Raw genomic sequence first — 13,537 nt, forward strand, 5'->3', positions numbered from 1 at the left:
CAGGGCCAGCCCTGTACGCACCATCCGGGGAGAACTGGTCCCGCTCGAACACCGTGATGCACAGCACGTCCTGCTCCAGGTCCTTGATGAAGAACTGGCAGTTGGAATTCCACTTGGGATTGAGGGTGTCCTGGATGGTCTTGGTGATGTGGCACTGGGAGCCCATGGTCACCTCGCAGTAGGGGTTGCTCTTTCCTGGGAAGATGGAAACAAACAGAAATGAGCGGGGCTTTTTTAGCTGCGTGCTCCTGCTCCTGAGCTTCCTTCTGCTCCAACAGCCACCTGAGCTGGGAAAGACCTTGGCCACACCAGGCCCCTGGTCCCATCCAAGGCTCTGTTCCCATCCCAGGCTCTGCTTCACTGCCTCTGTAATGGGCTACATTAACATCACAGTGAATACTCTGCTGGGTGCTGAGCACCCTCCACCCTTCCCTTCAGGACTTTATGGCTTGTGTGGTGGAAACGAAGCCAGCCTGAAACAAAAGCCTCGTGCAGGACAACTGCAGGACCACGGCTCAGCTGCACAAAGTCACCTCTGCCTATTTTACCTTCACTAAACCCACATCATTTAACAAAGTAACGACTGGGACAGAACCCCTGCAGAGTTAGGCTGGCAAATGGGAATGTCCTCTGGAAGGAGCAAGGAAAGCCAAGGCACTCACCATGGGACCTGCAGGGTTTCAGCTCAATGCCTTCAACAACATTCACCATCAGCCTCCCGATGCCTGTTGCCCTCTGAGAGCGAACTGTGGTGGAACAGGAGAGCAGAGAGAAATGTCACCAATGGACTTTCCTGCCCAGGGACTTTTCCACAGAAGATGAGACCCCCACATCCTATGCTGTACCTAAGTAGGCCTTTTCCCTCTTCTTCTTTTCAGTCTCTATGTAAAGTTCTGAAGCAGCTTTGATCTTCTGAACCCAGGCAGTCCTTGGAAAGGAAAGGAGAAAAAAAAGTTGCGAAATGCCATTTCTGTTTTTCCCTGCTGGAGCACAGCTGACAAAACTAAAATGGTCCCTCCTCCCCAGCCAAGGCTCTGGCCCCATCCCAGGCCCTGCCATCCCACAGCTGTCTGCCTGGAAGGGATCTTACTGGAATTCACAGCACCTGCAGAATGGAACCATCCCAAGGCAGCAAACCCCAGCACACAGAGAAAGCTCAAGAGAACCATGAGCAGGAGATGCTTGGTGAGAAGACAAAAGGTCTCAAGAACAGGTTTGCTTTCATCCAGCCCCTTGTTTTCCTGAAATAAACTGACTTGGAGCCAGGAGGTACAAGACACTGCTGCTGCTGAGGTGGACACTGTCCTTGGTCCCTGAGATTTCCAACCCAATTCTTCTGACTCTTGGGCTTTAAAAGCGTAACCTGGGGAGTCCAGGGGTGGTGAATGGGCCCTTCTTGCAAACCATTTCATGATTAAGAGTCACAGAATGTCCTGAGTTGGAAGGGACCCACATGGATCACTGAGTCCACCCCAGCAATCCCAGCCTGTGCCTGAAGGAGGCTGAGGGGGAAGGTTGGCAGAGAAAGAGGGTGGCAGAAAGGCTACAAAGTGACCTCAAGGGCTTCGAAGAACTGCTGTGACATACAGGGAAGCCTGAGTCAAGGAAACATGGGAGAATCTGGAGACTGTGGATCAGTGTTGGGACCCCAAATGAAGAGCTGCTGCTCCACAGGACATTGATGGTTTGGGTTGGGAGGCATCCTAAAGCTCACTCAGTCCCACTCCCTGCCATGGGCAGGGACACTGTCCACTATCCCAGACAACAGCAGAAGATAGAATTGCATCTCTTGGCTTCTTCATGTTACCATAAACTGTGAAATGCAGCCTAAACATCCACCCTCAGCCATTTCATCACTGGTCTAGCTGGAATTCAGGAAACATCATTATTTCTCCTTCTTTTTCAGATCATCATATCCCAAGAAGGAATTTTCCAGTCTTGTAAAATAACCAGCTTGGAGGGTGTTCTGCAAGTTTCCATCACAACCATTCCCATCCTACAGTTCCCAGACTTTTTCAAGGCCCACAAAGGCCCTTACCTTTCATTAATGCTTTCAGCCCGCAGCGTGTAGACTCTGTCAATGTGGGAGATGTGGAAGATGGGCTCATCTCCAGAAGGGTCTGTGGGTAATTTTACCAGTACCTCGTTGAGGAAAATGGGCTGTAAAACATCAGCAGAGCTGGAGTTGTACAGGGGCATTCAGCACACATCAGCTCACAGCAGGATTATTCCATGCCCCAAGTATCTCCCCCCTTCTGCCTCCTATATTTCTGCAGAAAATTTTAAAAGCTGACAAAGACAGAGGTGCCTGCATAGCCTGGGGACACTCCTGGAGGGAGCCAAGCACAGCAGAGTTTCCTCCCCCAGAGAGCAAGGAATGCTGCTCTCCCTCCACTCCCTCAAACACACGAGCCCTCATGGAAGAGTTTTATTCAAGCAAAACCTCCAAAGCATCTTTTCTTATTTCCCTAGAGCACACAGCCACCCTTCCCGCCATCAGCCCCTGAACCCCAAAGCTTTCAAATCTCTTCTCCAGGAAGGCTCCTGCCCACACCCCCAGAATGGAGCTCCTGAGCCCCGTCCCCATCCCTGTATCAGAGCAGCACTCACAGTTTTGTACATTTTGTACTGCAGGTTGGACTTAGGGCTGAAGACCTTGTCTGTGCCAGAAGAGCCAAGAGGTTTTATGATCTGAGTGAGGAGGAGGAAGTCGTTGAAGAGAAAACCATAGAGCTCCTTGTTACTCTTGGCTTTATAGAGCTTCCCACTGTGCAGGAACTTGCGTGGTCCCAAGCAGTTTGTAACTGAATTAAAAACGAGTTGCTGCGAAAAGTAGAAGAAGAACAACAACGCACTGTATAAAGTGAAACAATCGGGGCTGCCCTGCAAGAGACCAAATACAGTTTTGAGTCCTGGTTCCAGTCTGTGGCAGGGAAAACCAGCCATGCCTCGAGCACCACAAGCAGCACAAGTCACAGGGGGCCCTGGGAGAGTCCCTGAAGGCCACAGGGCTGGGCAGGCAGGGCAAGCCAAAAGCATCTGTGCCCCCTGGGCACACACATGCACCTCCAGGGCTGGGGCTGAGCCAGGGCACCTGTCCTGGATGAGCAGCAGCTCTGCCAATGGCCTCTCCACAGGCTGAGCTTCCCTAAGGCCTGCATTCTGAATTGTGCTTGAATTTCACCCCTTACAATGCCCCAGAGGACTTCAGATGGCCACGATACCCCAAGTGAGAGCTGCTGACCACTGGGACTGGCACAATCCCAGACTCAGCCAGGCCTTGTTAGGGATCAGCAGAGTCTTGCCCTTGCCTAAAGTGCCATTTTCAGGTTTATTTTCACCAGGGTTTGGCACAGCTCTCCCCAGCCTGGTCAGCTGGCTCTGGAGGGGCTCCTTTGGCAGGCTGGAAAGCCCTTGGACAGAAAACAGGGAGAGGCTGGGCTGTTCCCTGCCATGGCTGGGGCTGCTGCTGGGATGGTGCAGTGAGCACCACAGGCTCTGCCAGGGCGTGGAGCTGCTGTTCTGGGCCAGGCACCACCTACAGAAGATAAAGCAGCCACTTTCCTGCTGGCAGACAGCTGGGTGTGCTGACAGTGTCACACCCGTCCTTCTCCCAGAACAGTCACACTTCCTCAGGTGAAATGCAATTTTTCTGCTTGATGAACCAACCAGTGCTCATTAATTTTTTACCTTCTAGAATGGTGCATACTTTGAAAATCAAGTTGTGCTCTGTCTGCCTCTGTTACCTCCACCAACAACAGGAAGGCCATCAGAATATCTTCCCTCCTTTTGCAGGACATACAAACACAATATTTCTAGAAACTTATCACGTAACATGGCATGGGAGGCAGGGATTCTCTCTGTAAAGTCTCCAGAGGCTTGATCAGTATTCTTGAGTTTTCAAATGCATACAAAGCTTTATCACAGAAAATATTTCTAAGTATTTGGTTTTCAAAGCAGTCCATAGTGGTCAGGTGCAGCTTTGGAGTGGGATCCAGCAGCCCCATAACCAGTGCACCACAAAGAACTGGGGAGTGCTGGTTGCAGGTGGCAGCGTTGAACGCGGCGCTGCTCCGGAGCCAGGCACCCAAGCGGGGGTCAGGAGCTCGAGCAGCAGCCAGGACGGCGTGCAGGAGGCCAGGAGGGGGCAGGACAGGGGCCAGGGGCCAGGGGAGGGGGAGCTGCTGCCGTGTCCCTGTCCCCGTTACCTCGGAGAGGCCCTCGCACTGCACGTGGGCCTGGATCCACTCCAGCCTGTCCGAGTTCTCCTTCTCCCGCACGCCCTCGTTCACCTGCGAGCACAGCTCCTCCGCCTTCTCCAGGGCCTGCTTCAGGTGGCTGTGGTCAGGGTGGTTCTCGGGGGTGTTCTCTATGATCTGCACACAAGCCAAGGCACCGTCAGGCTCCTGGCACCACAGCTCAGCTGCACTCCCTGTCAGCCCCGCACTTCCAGCAGAGCCAGCCCCACGTTCATTCTCCTCCTTGACAGATGTGAGAAATGGGAGACCAGCACTATTTGGGAACAGCTGGACTGCAGGCCTGCCTGCACAGCCTTTGCAGCAGGACACTGCTGGCTCCTCTGACAGAAGCACACACGTTGCAGCCAAATACAGAAATGGAGCCACGACTGCTGAAGGAATCCCTTATATACACCAACACCCAATTCATAATCCTCTGTGACAGCCTTGGGCCATGCTCCATGGTGTTATTTGGGATGGGAAGGGTTAAGCAACAAGTGGAAGTTAGGAAGGGGCTGTAAATCCTCCAGCACCATCAGCACAAGGGGAACCTGCAGCAATCCAGGCTCAGCCCATGGGGAGGGAATGGCACTGAGGGGAAAGGCAAATATGAGCCCAGGGTTGTCTTGTTGCTCCTGTTATCTGAATTTTAAATTTTCACTCAGCACTCACTGCCTTCTGGTTCTTTGGGTGCAAGCTTCAGCTCTGTTTCAAATGGAAATATTGAATAACTTTGCCAAAGCTCAAGGAGTGATCCCATTTTCTATACTGGAATCGAGTATTAAAGGACATCCCACATTCCCCAGCACATCAGAGACCTCCCAGTGCAAAGCCTGACACAAATAAGGAAACAACCCTGTAATTAAGGTGTAAGCAAAGCAGCACCAAACCCACCAGGTGTGCAAAGGAACGTACATTTTTAATGATTAGTGGGTATCTGGTTACCCGTTGCATAGGCTTTAGTAGAAAACTTGACAGTGGCATTCCTTTACAGCGAGGATCCATTGCTAACCTCTGAAACATTAGAGAGGAAAAATCTGGTTAGTCAGCTGGTTTAATCCCAAATATGAGCTCCTTCACAAAATGAAAAGGGAAGGCAATAAATGAGCACCAATCCTCAGCTAAATCTGCTCTGAGATCACATCAGTAGGAGAACTCCTGGTGGTTTGTACAACACTTCTTCACCTGCCTTGTCTGGACAAGAATCCCAGAATCACGAGGGCTGGAGGAGCCCTCCAGGATCACCCAGTGCCACCCCAGCATCACCCCAATCCCTGTCCCCAAGGCCACATCCAGACTGCTCTGGGACAATTCCAGGGACTCCAAACCTCCCTGGGCAGCTCAGCCCAAGGCCTGACCATTCTGTGAGGGAAAAAAATTGTTTCCAATCTCCATTCTGAACCTGCCCTGGTGCCATTTGAGGCCATTTCCTCTCCTCCTTTCCCTTGGGACAGGCAGCAGAGCCCGACCCCCCCGGCTGTGCCCTCCTGGCAGGGACTTGTGCAGAGCCACAAGGGCCCCTGAGCCTCCTTTGCTCCAGCCTCAGCCCCTTCCCAGCTCCTCAGGGATTCTCCAGCCCCTTCCCAGCTCCGTTCCCTGCCCTGGACACGCTCCAGCCCCTCCAGGGGTGGCCCAGAAGTGACACAGCCCTCACAGGAGGTGGTGCCTCCTTTGCTCAGCAGCTCAGCCAGGGGAGAAGATGCACAGAACTCCCAGGGGCTGCTGCTTCTCCCACCTTGACAAACTCCTTGAAGTCGGGCACCTCATCGGTTTTCTGCTGGATGAGGGCGGCGCCGTTGAGCTGGCAGCTGCAGAAGCGGATGTAGGGCTGCATGTGCGGCAGCTGCGCCGTCAGGATGTCCCCGATCATCTTCACCGGCATCTTCTCCCCCGACATCTTCTTCCTCACACGCAGGGCCCTGGGCAGGAGCAGGGCAGGGGTTGGACACAGAGCCACTCCTCAGTTACAGAACAAAGGGGTGGTTCTTATTCATTGTGGAAAGGCAGAGAAACATAAATACACCAGCCACAAGATTTACTGCAGGGACACAATGAACAGCTTCTTCCTACTGAGCTGCTCTTTTACACCCAGGCACCAGTTGTGGGGGTCCCAGTCATTGGTTTCTCTGTGTCTGGATTGAAGGCACTCCAGACAGTAATTCATGTTTGGACTCAGGTGTTTATTATTTGTTATCAGTAAAACAGTGTCACTACTGTGAGTTCAGCAGCTTTTCATTAGAAGGCACAAAATGGCCAACAATCTCTTGTTCCAAGGTCTTTTAAGACTGAACTATCCAATTAAGAACTGACACCTGGATTATTTTCCCTTTTAACCCAATAACTGATCCCACAGAGCTGCAATGGGGACTTTTCTGCCCAATTACAAAATGCCACCCAAACCCATGGAGAAGGAGGAAGAACAAACCCAGGACAACACCCTGTGCCCTCCATCTTGCTTCCATCCACAGCACACTAAAATCCCCAAACCTCAATTTCTCACCCAGTGACACACCTACACTGCTCTCTATAATCTATTTCACACTTTTGTGGGTTCCAGTCTATCTTGAAGTCTGGGAAACTTTCTCCATGGATGAGGGTCAGAGTCAGTGCTGCCCTGGGGGTCAGGGCACCCCAGAGCAGACACAGAAATATTCCTGGTGCCCTGGGCTTCCACACGGCTCAGGCTGCACTCTCAGCCACCACCTTTCCCTCTCTTGTGATCCAGCTGCAGCCTGTCTTCAATGCAATGCCAGATCACAGGTGAGAGGAAGAGGAGGGTAATTTCCTTTTCTATTGCCTTAGAAAGAGAGTTACTGATGTGTGAGTGAGGCAGGGAAACCCCATCACTCTGAGTTTTTAGCCTGGTGTCCTGAGGAAAGATTCATTGTCACTTGTGCTGTCACTGCCACAACTTTTCAACTTGTGGGCCATTTTCAATACATTTTACAAAAAAAAAAACAAAAACAAAACCAAAAAACAAACCAAAAACCAAAAAAACAACAACAGCAACAACAAAAAAGGAGGTATTACAAAATCCCTGTAGGTTCAGTGAAAATTAGCAGCTGAGTAGAGAATACCTTTATTAATGATTTGCTTATCAAGGTGCAGGTTTAACTGTGCTCCCACTCAGCTCCCTGGCAGTGACTGGGGGCAGCAGCACCCGGAGCCTTTGGAGAGGGATGCCCTGGGCACAAACCCTTTGGAGCCAGGCAGGGAAAGTCCTGCCCTGTGGGAAGCCTTGGCAAGCCCTGCTCTCCAGGGGAGAGGAGGATTTGCCTTCTGCAGCACTGGAACAAGTGAGTGCAAATGGCAGAGAACTGCTGGGTTCTCCTCAACAGCTCACAGCAAACCCTGCCCCCAGTTTGCTTTTTCCCCCAAGGAGAAACACGTGGCCCTTCTGGTCAGGATTTGTGTAAGTGGCAAATGTTTCCATGCAGATAAAAGGAGAAGGAGGGGGAGAGGCCCAGGGTTCTGTTTTTGTGAAGTATGGGGGAAAAAACCAACTTACTTCAGTAGTTTTATATTGCACATAATCAGCTCCTTCCAATTCACAAAAATCATGGCGACTTCTTTTTCTGTGACCAGCTCAGACTCCATCAGTGGTTTCTGGAAGATCTGGGGAGTGAGAAGAGGCCATTTAGAGTGCCCAGGGTAAGTAGAGACCCAGCCCAGCCCTGTCCCTGACATCCATGGTGTTCCCAGGGACGGCTGGGACTAAGGAGACCCTCAGGTACGGGGGCCTTTAACAGGGAACACTCTGAATTTGTAGGGGTGCTGGTGTTAATGCTGATCTGAATGATCTGTCTGAAACCAGGGAATTTTAGCAGAGGTTTCCTGCAAAAGATCCCAGCATTCCTTTGATACTGCAACTGAATATAGGTTTTACTTTGGAGTCTTCTATGGAAGACCTGATTGCTCTGAGAGTCCCAAGATTTGCATATCTTGAACTCTTCCTCAAAAAAGGACTTTGCTTCTCTGTCAAATGAATTGTCCATAGTTGGCTGTACTAATTCCTTTGTTTTTCCACCTCTAAAGCCAATCACAGGAAGTGATAACTGAGCCCCACTGCTCAGTTATCACTCAGTATCACTGCCGCCCTCAGAGGGTAGGGAATGTGCTTCATTCCAGAACATTTGTTTAAGCTTCACAACTTCTACATGACAAATGAGCACTGAGAGTCAGGAGCAAAAGGGCTTTGCTAAAATGACACTTCAAAGATCAGCATTTTGGTGATGGTAGCACAGGGGATTGCCATGGTTTGCACCCACCCACAGCTGGATCTGTATTTGTATATCTGTATATCTGTATATCTGTATATCTGTATATCTGTATCTCTGTATCTCTGTATCTTTATCTGTATCTCTGTATATCTGTATCTGTATCTATCTCTGTATCTATCTATATCTATATCTATGTCTGTATCTCTAAATCTGTATATCTGTACCTGTATATCTGTATCTGTACCTATCTGTATCTATATATCTGTATTTATCTGTATCTGTATTTATCTGTATCTGTATCTGTATCTGTATATAAACATCTATCTGTATATCTGTATCAATACAGATAAAGGAGGACCGGACAGAGACCCCAAGGCAGGCAGGCCAGCAGTGAACTGCAGGGATTTTGCACAATGCAGGGATTTTGCACAATGCAGGGATTTTGCACTGGCCGAGGGAGGAGGGGCCCGGGGCTGCCCCACCTCTGTCACCAGCTGCAGGTCGTTCACGTAGTTCTCCTCAGTGACGATGAGCTCGTGGATGTAGCCCTGCCTCTTCCTCTCCGTGGGGGTCAGCATGTCCAGCAGGTGCAGGTCTGCACACCCTGCAAAACACAACAGCAGTGGGGCTTCAGTGGGGCTGGGGCAGAGACCCTCACTGGGGCTTCAGTGGGGCTGGGGGCACAGGGACCCTCACTGGGGATGGGGGCACAGGGACCCCCAGTGGGGCTGGGGGCACAGGGAACCCCAGTGGGGCTGGGGGCACAGGGACCCCCAGTGGGGCAGCCACAGCAGCCGTGCATGGACAGCACTGCTGCCTGCCCTGCTCACTGCATCACTGCTCACATGGCACAGCTCTCAGGAACTCCAAACATTCAATTTAACACATTTTTTATTTATTACTACAAAAGCCATCTCTGTGTGTGAACTCCTCCCTGGTGGCCAAGTTTAGAGTCTCCCTCACCTCTGCCTGCCCGTTCCCAACCTCTCCCTGGAGGCCCCTGAGCCCTTGGGCTGTGCCATTCCAATCCCACATGGATGGCTGGCAGTGAAAAAGGGGGAAAGGGCTCCATGTGGTGTGAGGAAAACACAGAGCTATCCCAGAGGGAATTAGGGAGGAGCTGCAGTGACCCAGTGCTCCAAGGGGCACTTTGGAATGAGTCCCTCAGCTGATGGATGCTCCATGTTCAGGTTCACCTTGGCCCCTCTGCTCACAGAAATCCTGCTCAAGGGCCTGCAGGGCCTCTGCACTTCTCCACTCTTCAATTAAAAACTGCTCCCAAACATTTGAAGGGCCTGAGCCAGGACATGCAAAGGCCACTGGAGATCCCCACTGATGTCTGGGCTGAGCCCAGGGTGGATTTTGTTCTCCTTTCTGTCTCAAAGCACAGGAAAAGGCTGGCACTGAGAGCTCCTCCTCCATCAGTTCTGTCCTTTCATCGCTGCAAACCTCCCTTGCACTGATCCCCTCGGATGGGAGGGTTTTTATATCAGTTCCACAATCTTGAATTTTCTTTTCTACTCTGAATTAGACAGAACATTTAATTCCATTCTTTCTTCTGTAGGCCATTATTTTTCAGCTGAGCTTAATGAAGTTCTTCTGAGACTGGAACACAGAATGTTTTCCTCCAGTTTTTGCTACTTTTCTGCATAAAATACAATGCATTTCAAAAAGCAAAGTTGATTTCAAACAGGTGGAAAATGTTTGGCTCTAAAAATGATCTATTCAACCATTTTCACACAACCAAAATTCTCCAGCTGAATTCTTTCCCTCAGCCCTCAGCAAATTCAGTATATTCCTCATGGAAAGAAACTTTCCTCATGGAAACATCAGGCCCCAGGTAACTCTTTCAGTTCTTTGCATGTAAAGTTAATACTTAGGGAGTATTTCCTGCATTTTTAGCTTCCTGAAGGGAGCTCAGACAATGCCTCTGGGCAGGTCCAGGTGTATCACCAATATTTCCACGGAACACCAGCAACATCTGCTTTAACTGATCTGTGCTTCTGAAAGGCGAATGATGGATTTGACTTAAAAATAACCAAAAAACCCCAAACCAACCAACCAACCAAACAAAACCAACAAAGCAAAACCAAAAGCCAAACCCAAACAAAACCAAATGAAACAAACCCAGAAAAGGAGGTACAGCCAGCCAAGGTTGTTTCCTCTCCGGCTCTGAGTCTGGGAGGGATCAGGTGGCAAGCACAGTGACACAGACAAGGCTCCCTTGAGACACAGGATGTCACAAACCCTTCACAAAGTGCAATTCAAACTTGGAATAAAAAGCAGATGTGGACAAATATCATCTTTATGCCAAAACAATGGATTTTGGCCCCTTCCAAAAGCCAGAAGTTCCATCTCTGTTGAATAAATGCCTGATTTCAGAGCAGCTTCTTTGGTACCAAGTAAACCACAGGTCTGAGAAACAGCCCCAGTTCTCCCAGTGCTTCATTAGAAGAGAACCAAGTGTTTAATTACTTTTCCTTGGGGAAGTTCTTGTTCAAAGATGTTCAAAATCCTTGGCCTGAAGGTGATTCCCAAGCACCAAGCCCTTGGAGAGAGCACTGACATTTTGAATAATGAACCATTTTAGTGGCTCCCTTGGCAGCCAGCTGGGCTGTGAATGGCTGCTCTGAACCACTGAAAACACTCTGCTTTTGGGTATGGAGTATTTGGGAAAAAAAAGCCCAAATGTGAGCAGAACATCCCAAAGAGACTTTCCTGGTAGGAGATTTCTTTGTGAGGTGCACAAGTGCAGAGATTTTTCTTGTCTTTGTATGAAGAACAACGAAGAAGAACTGGATTCCTTTCCAGGTGGAGATGTCTGGCTCGTTCTTCATGGATGCCAAAGAACTTTGGTGAACTGGATTCCACAGATCGCAGAGTCATGGAGTGGCTTGGCATGGAGGGAGCTCAGAGCCACCCAGTGCCACCCCTGCCATGGCAGGGACACCTCCCACTGTCCCCAGTGTCCAGCCTGGCCTTGGGCACTGCCAGGGATGCAGGGGCAGCCCCAGCTGCTCTGGGAATTCTTTGCTTCAATCCAGGAAAGCCAGGGAAGGATGGGGAAATGCCAATAATGAACTTGGTTTGTTCTCAGGAGGGTGAATCCATGAATTCTGCCTTTCTGGCTGGACTTGGAGAACCAAGAGACAAATGTTGGAAATGCAAATCTGTGCCTTGACCTCCAGCATCGCAGTCCCTGCAGGTTAATGGGCTCCAGAAATGTAAAAAATCACTGCAAATCCTTTGCACAGAGTAATGTTGTTTCTCTTCCATGCAAAGTCAGCCCTGAAGATCTGGGTCTCCCAACACAAACAATGAGCCTAAAACAAGATGCTGCTTTTTGGGAAGGGAGGTTCTGCTGTGGAAATCACTGACCCACATCCATGGCCACAGCTGCTGATCCCTTTTCATTTCCTTTCTAAGCACTGCCACTGCCAGATTTCCCTGTGAGCCTCGAGCTGGCCCAGGCTGTAGTGACCAGGGCACAGGAGACAGGAATCTGTCCTGTTAGAGGGACCAGGAGCAGGCAAAAGTGATCTCACACTTTGGAGTTTTCCTCCAAATGCTTTAGGAGAAGGGAACAGCACACCAGGGGAGCAGCCCTTCACTCAGGTTAATTATTCACAGATCCCAAATCCCTGGGCTGGCACAGCCCTGCCAGCCCATGGAGTGCCAGCTGTGCCCCATGGGCACCTCGTCCCCAGCCCAGAGCACGCAGTGCCACCTCCAGGGCACGCCTGCAGGGATGGGCACTGCAAAGCTCCCTGGGCAGCCCCTGCCAAGGCCTGAGCTCCCTTTCCATGGGCAAATTGCTGCTGCTGTCCCAGCTGAGCCTGCCCTGGCCCAGCCTGAGGCCGTTCCCTCTGCTCCTGTCCCTGTGCCCTGGGAGCAGAGCCCGCCCCCCCCGGCTGTGCCCTCCTGGCAGGGACTTGTGCAGACCCACAAGGGCCCCTGAGCCTCCTTTGCTCCAGCCTCAGCCCCTTCCCAGCTCCGTTCCCTGCCCTGGACATGCTCCAGCCCCTCCAGGTCTCTCCTGCAGGACCAGAACTGGACACAGCCCTGCAGGGGCCTCTCAGTGCTGAGTTATTTAAGTCACAGCATTCCAACATTCAGCTTTCTTAGCACCTGTTTCAGATGCAATCAATTCCCCTTAAATCTCCTGGGATGGACCCTCCACTGAGAGGCCACACCAGGCTTTGGGTGAGGACATTGGGATCAAACAGATCTCTCCATCTGCAATGCCCAAGCCCATTTCTCAGCTGTTTTCAATCATTTCAGCAGGTTTGGAATTTCTGAAGCAGACCAGTGTGTCCAGTTCCTGTCAGAGCAGAGCATTTCCCTCTGAGCTGCAGGGAAGGAGCTGGAAACAAATCTGGGCATTCCCACTGGCAAAACTTGCAGCATTATTTAGGGGTGCCCTCTCCAGAGTGTTCAAAGGTTTGGATGTGGCACTGAGGATGGGCTCACTGCTGGGGCTCCAACCTCAACCACTCCAGAGCCACTGATTCTACCAATCCCTCTCCAGAGGCTGCCTGGGGACAGTGAAATCCCACATGTGAGGGCAAGAATGCCTCCAAAAATGTAAATCACAGAGTTAAGCAAGGCCTGGAGGGGTTCAGAACACACCAGGAAACCAAAGCTCACCCCTGGGCTGTGCCCCAGGGCTGCCTGAGCCCCTGGCACTCAGGGCACAGGAGCAGCAGAGTCACAAGCAGCAGCCAGGGGTCCAAGGAGAAGGGACAGCAGAGCCCATTCCACAGGGAATTCACAAATGCGGCTGCTGTGCAGGCACTTCACTTGGAACCAGCAACGTGGGAGCCAAATGCAGTATTTTCAATGTTCCAACCTCTTATCAAAGAGCATTTTATTTTTTTCACTTTCATTTGGCAGAGGGACAGCTCTGATCTCTGCTCCTGTGACCTGACAGGACCCAGGGAGTGGCTGGGGCTGGGCCAGGAGGGATTTAGGTTGGGTTTTAGGGCAAGGTTCTTGCCCATAGAGTGCTGGCACTGCCCGGGCTGCCCAGGGAATGGGCGCGGCCCCGAGGCTGCCACAGCTCCAGGAGCCTTTTGCCAG

At 51.1% G+C, this 13,537-nt stretch overlaps 1 protein-coding gene across 1 annotated transcript in view; it reads right to left on the bottom strand.

The window, feature by feature from the left end:
* ITSN1 (intersectin 1) overlaps positions 1-13,537 on the bottom strand; it is an 80,853-nt gene that overhangs the window by 3,146 nt on the left and 64,170 nt on the right. Inside the window, 10 exon segments of the mRNA XM_031062603.1 lie at positions 22-195; positions 663-746; positions 846-928; positions 2,039-2,160; positions 2,611-2,823; positions 4,209-4,376; positions 5,154-5,252; positions 5,974-6,157; positions 7,747-7,853; positions 8,941-9,062. Of these exon segments, the coding sequence (XP_030918463.1) occupies positions 22-195; positions 663-746; positions 846-928; positions 2,039-2,160; positions 2,611-2,823; positions 4,209-4,376; positions 5,154-5,252; positions 5,974-6,157; positions 7,747-7,853; positions 8,941-9,062 (1,356 nt within the window).

Source organism: Geospiza fortis, unplaced genomic scaffold, assembly GCF_000277835.1.
Source record: "Geospiza fortis unplaced genomic scaffold, GeoFor_1.0 scaffold96, whole genome shotgun sequence".
Classification (NCBI taxonomy): Eukaryota; Metazoa; Chordata; class Aves; order Passeriformes; family Thraupidae; genus Geospiza; species Geospiza fortis.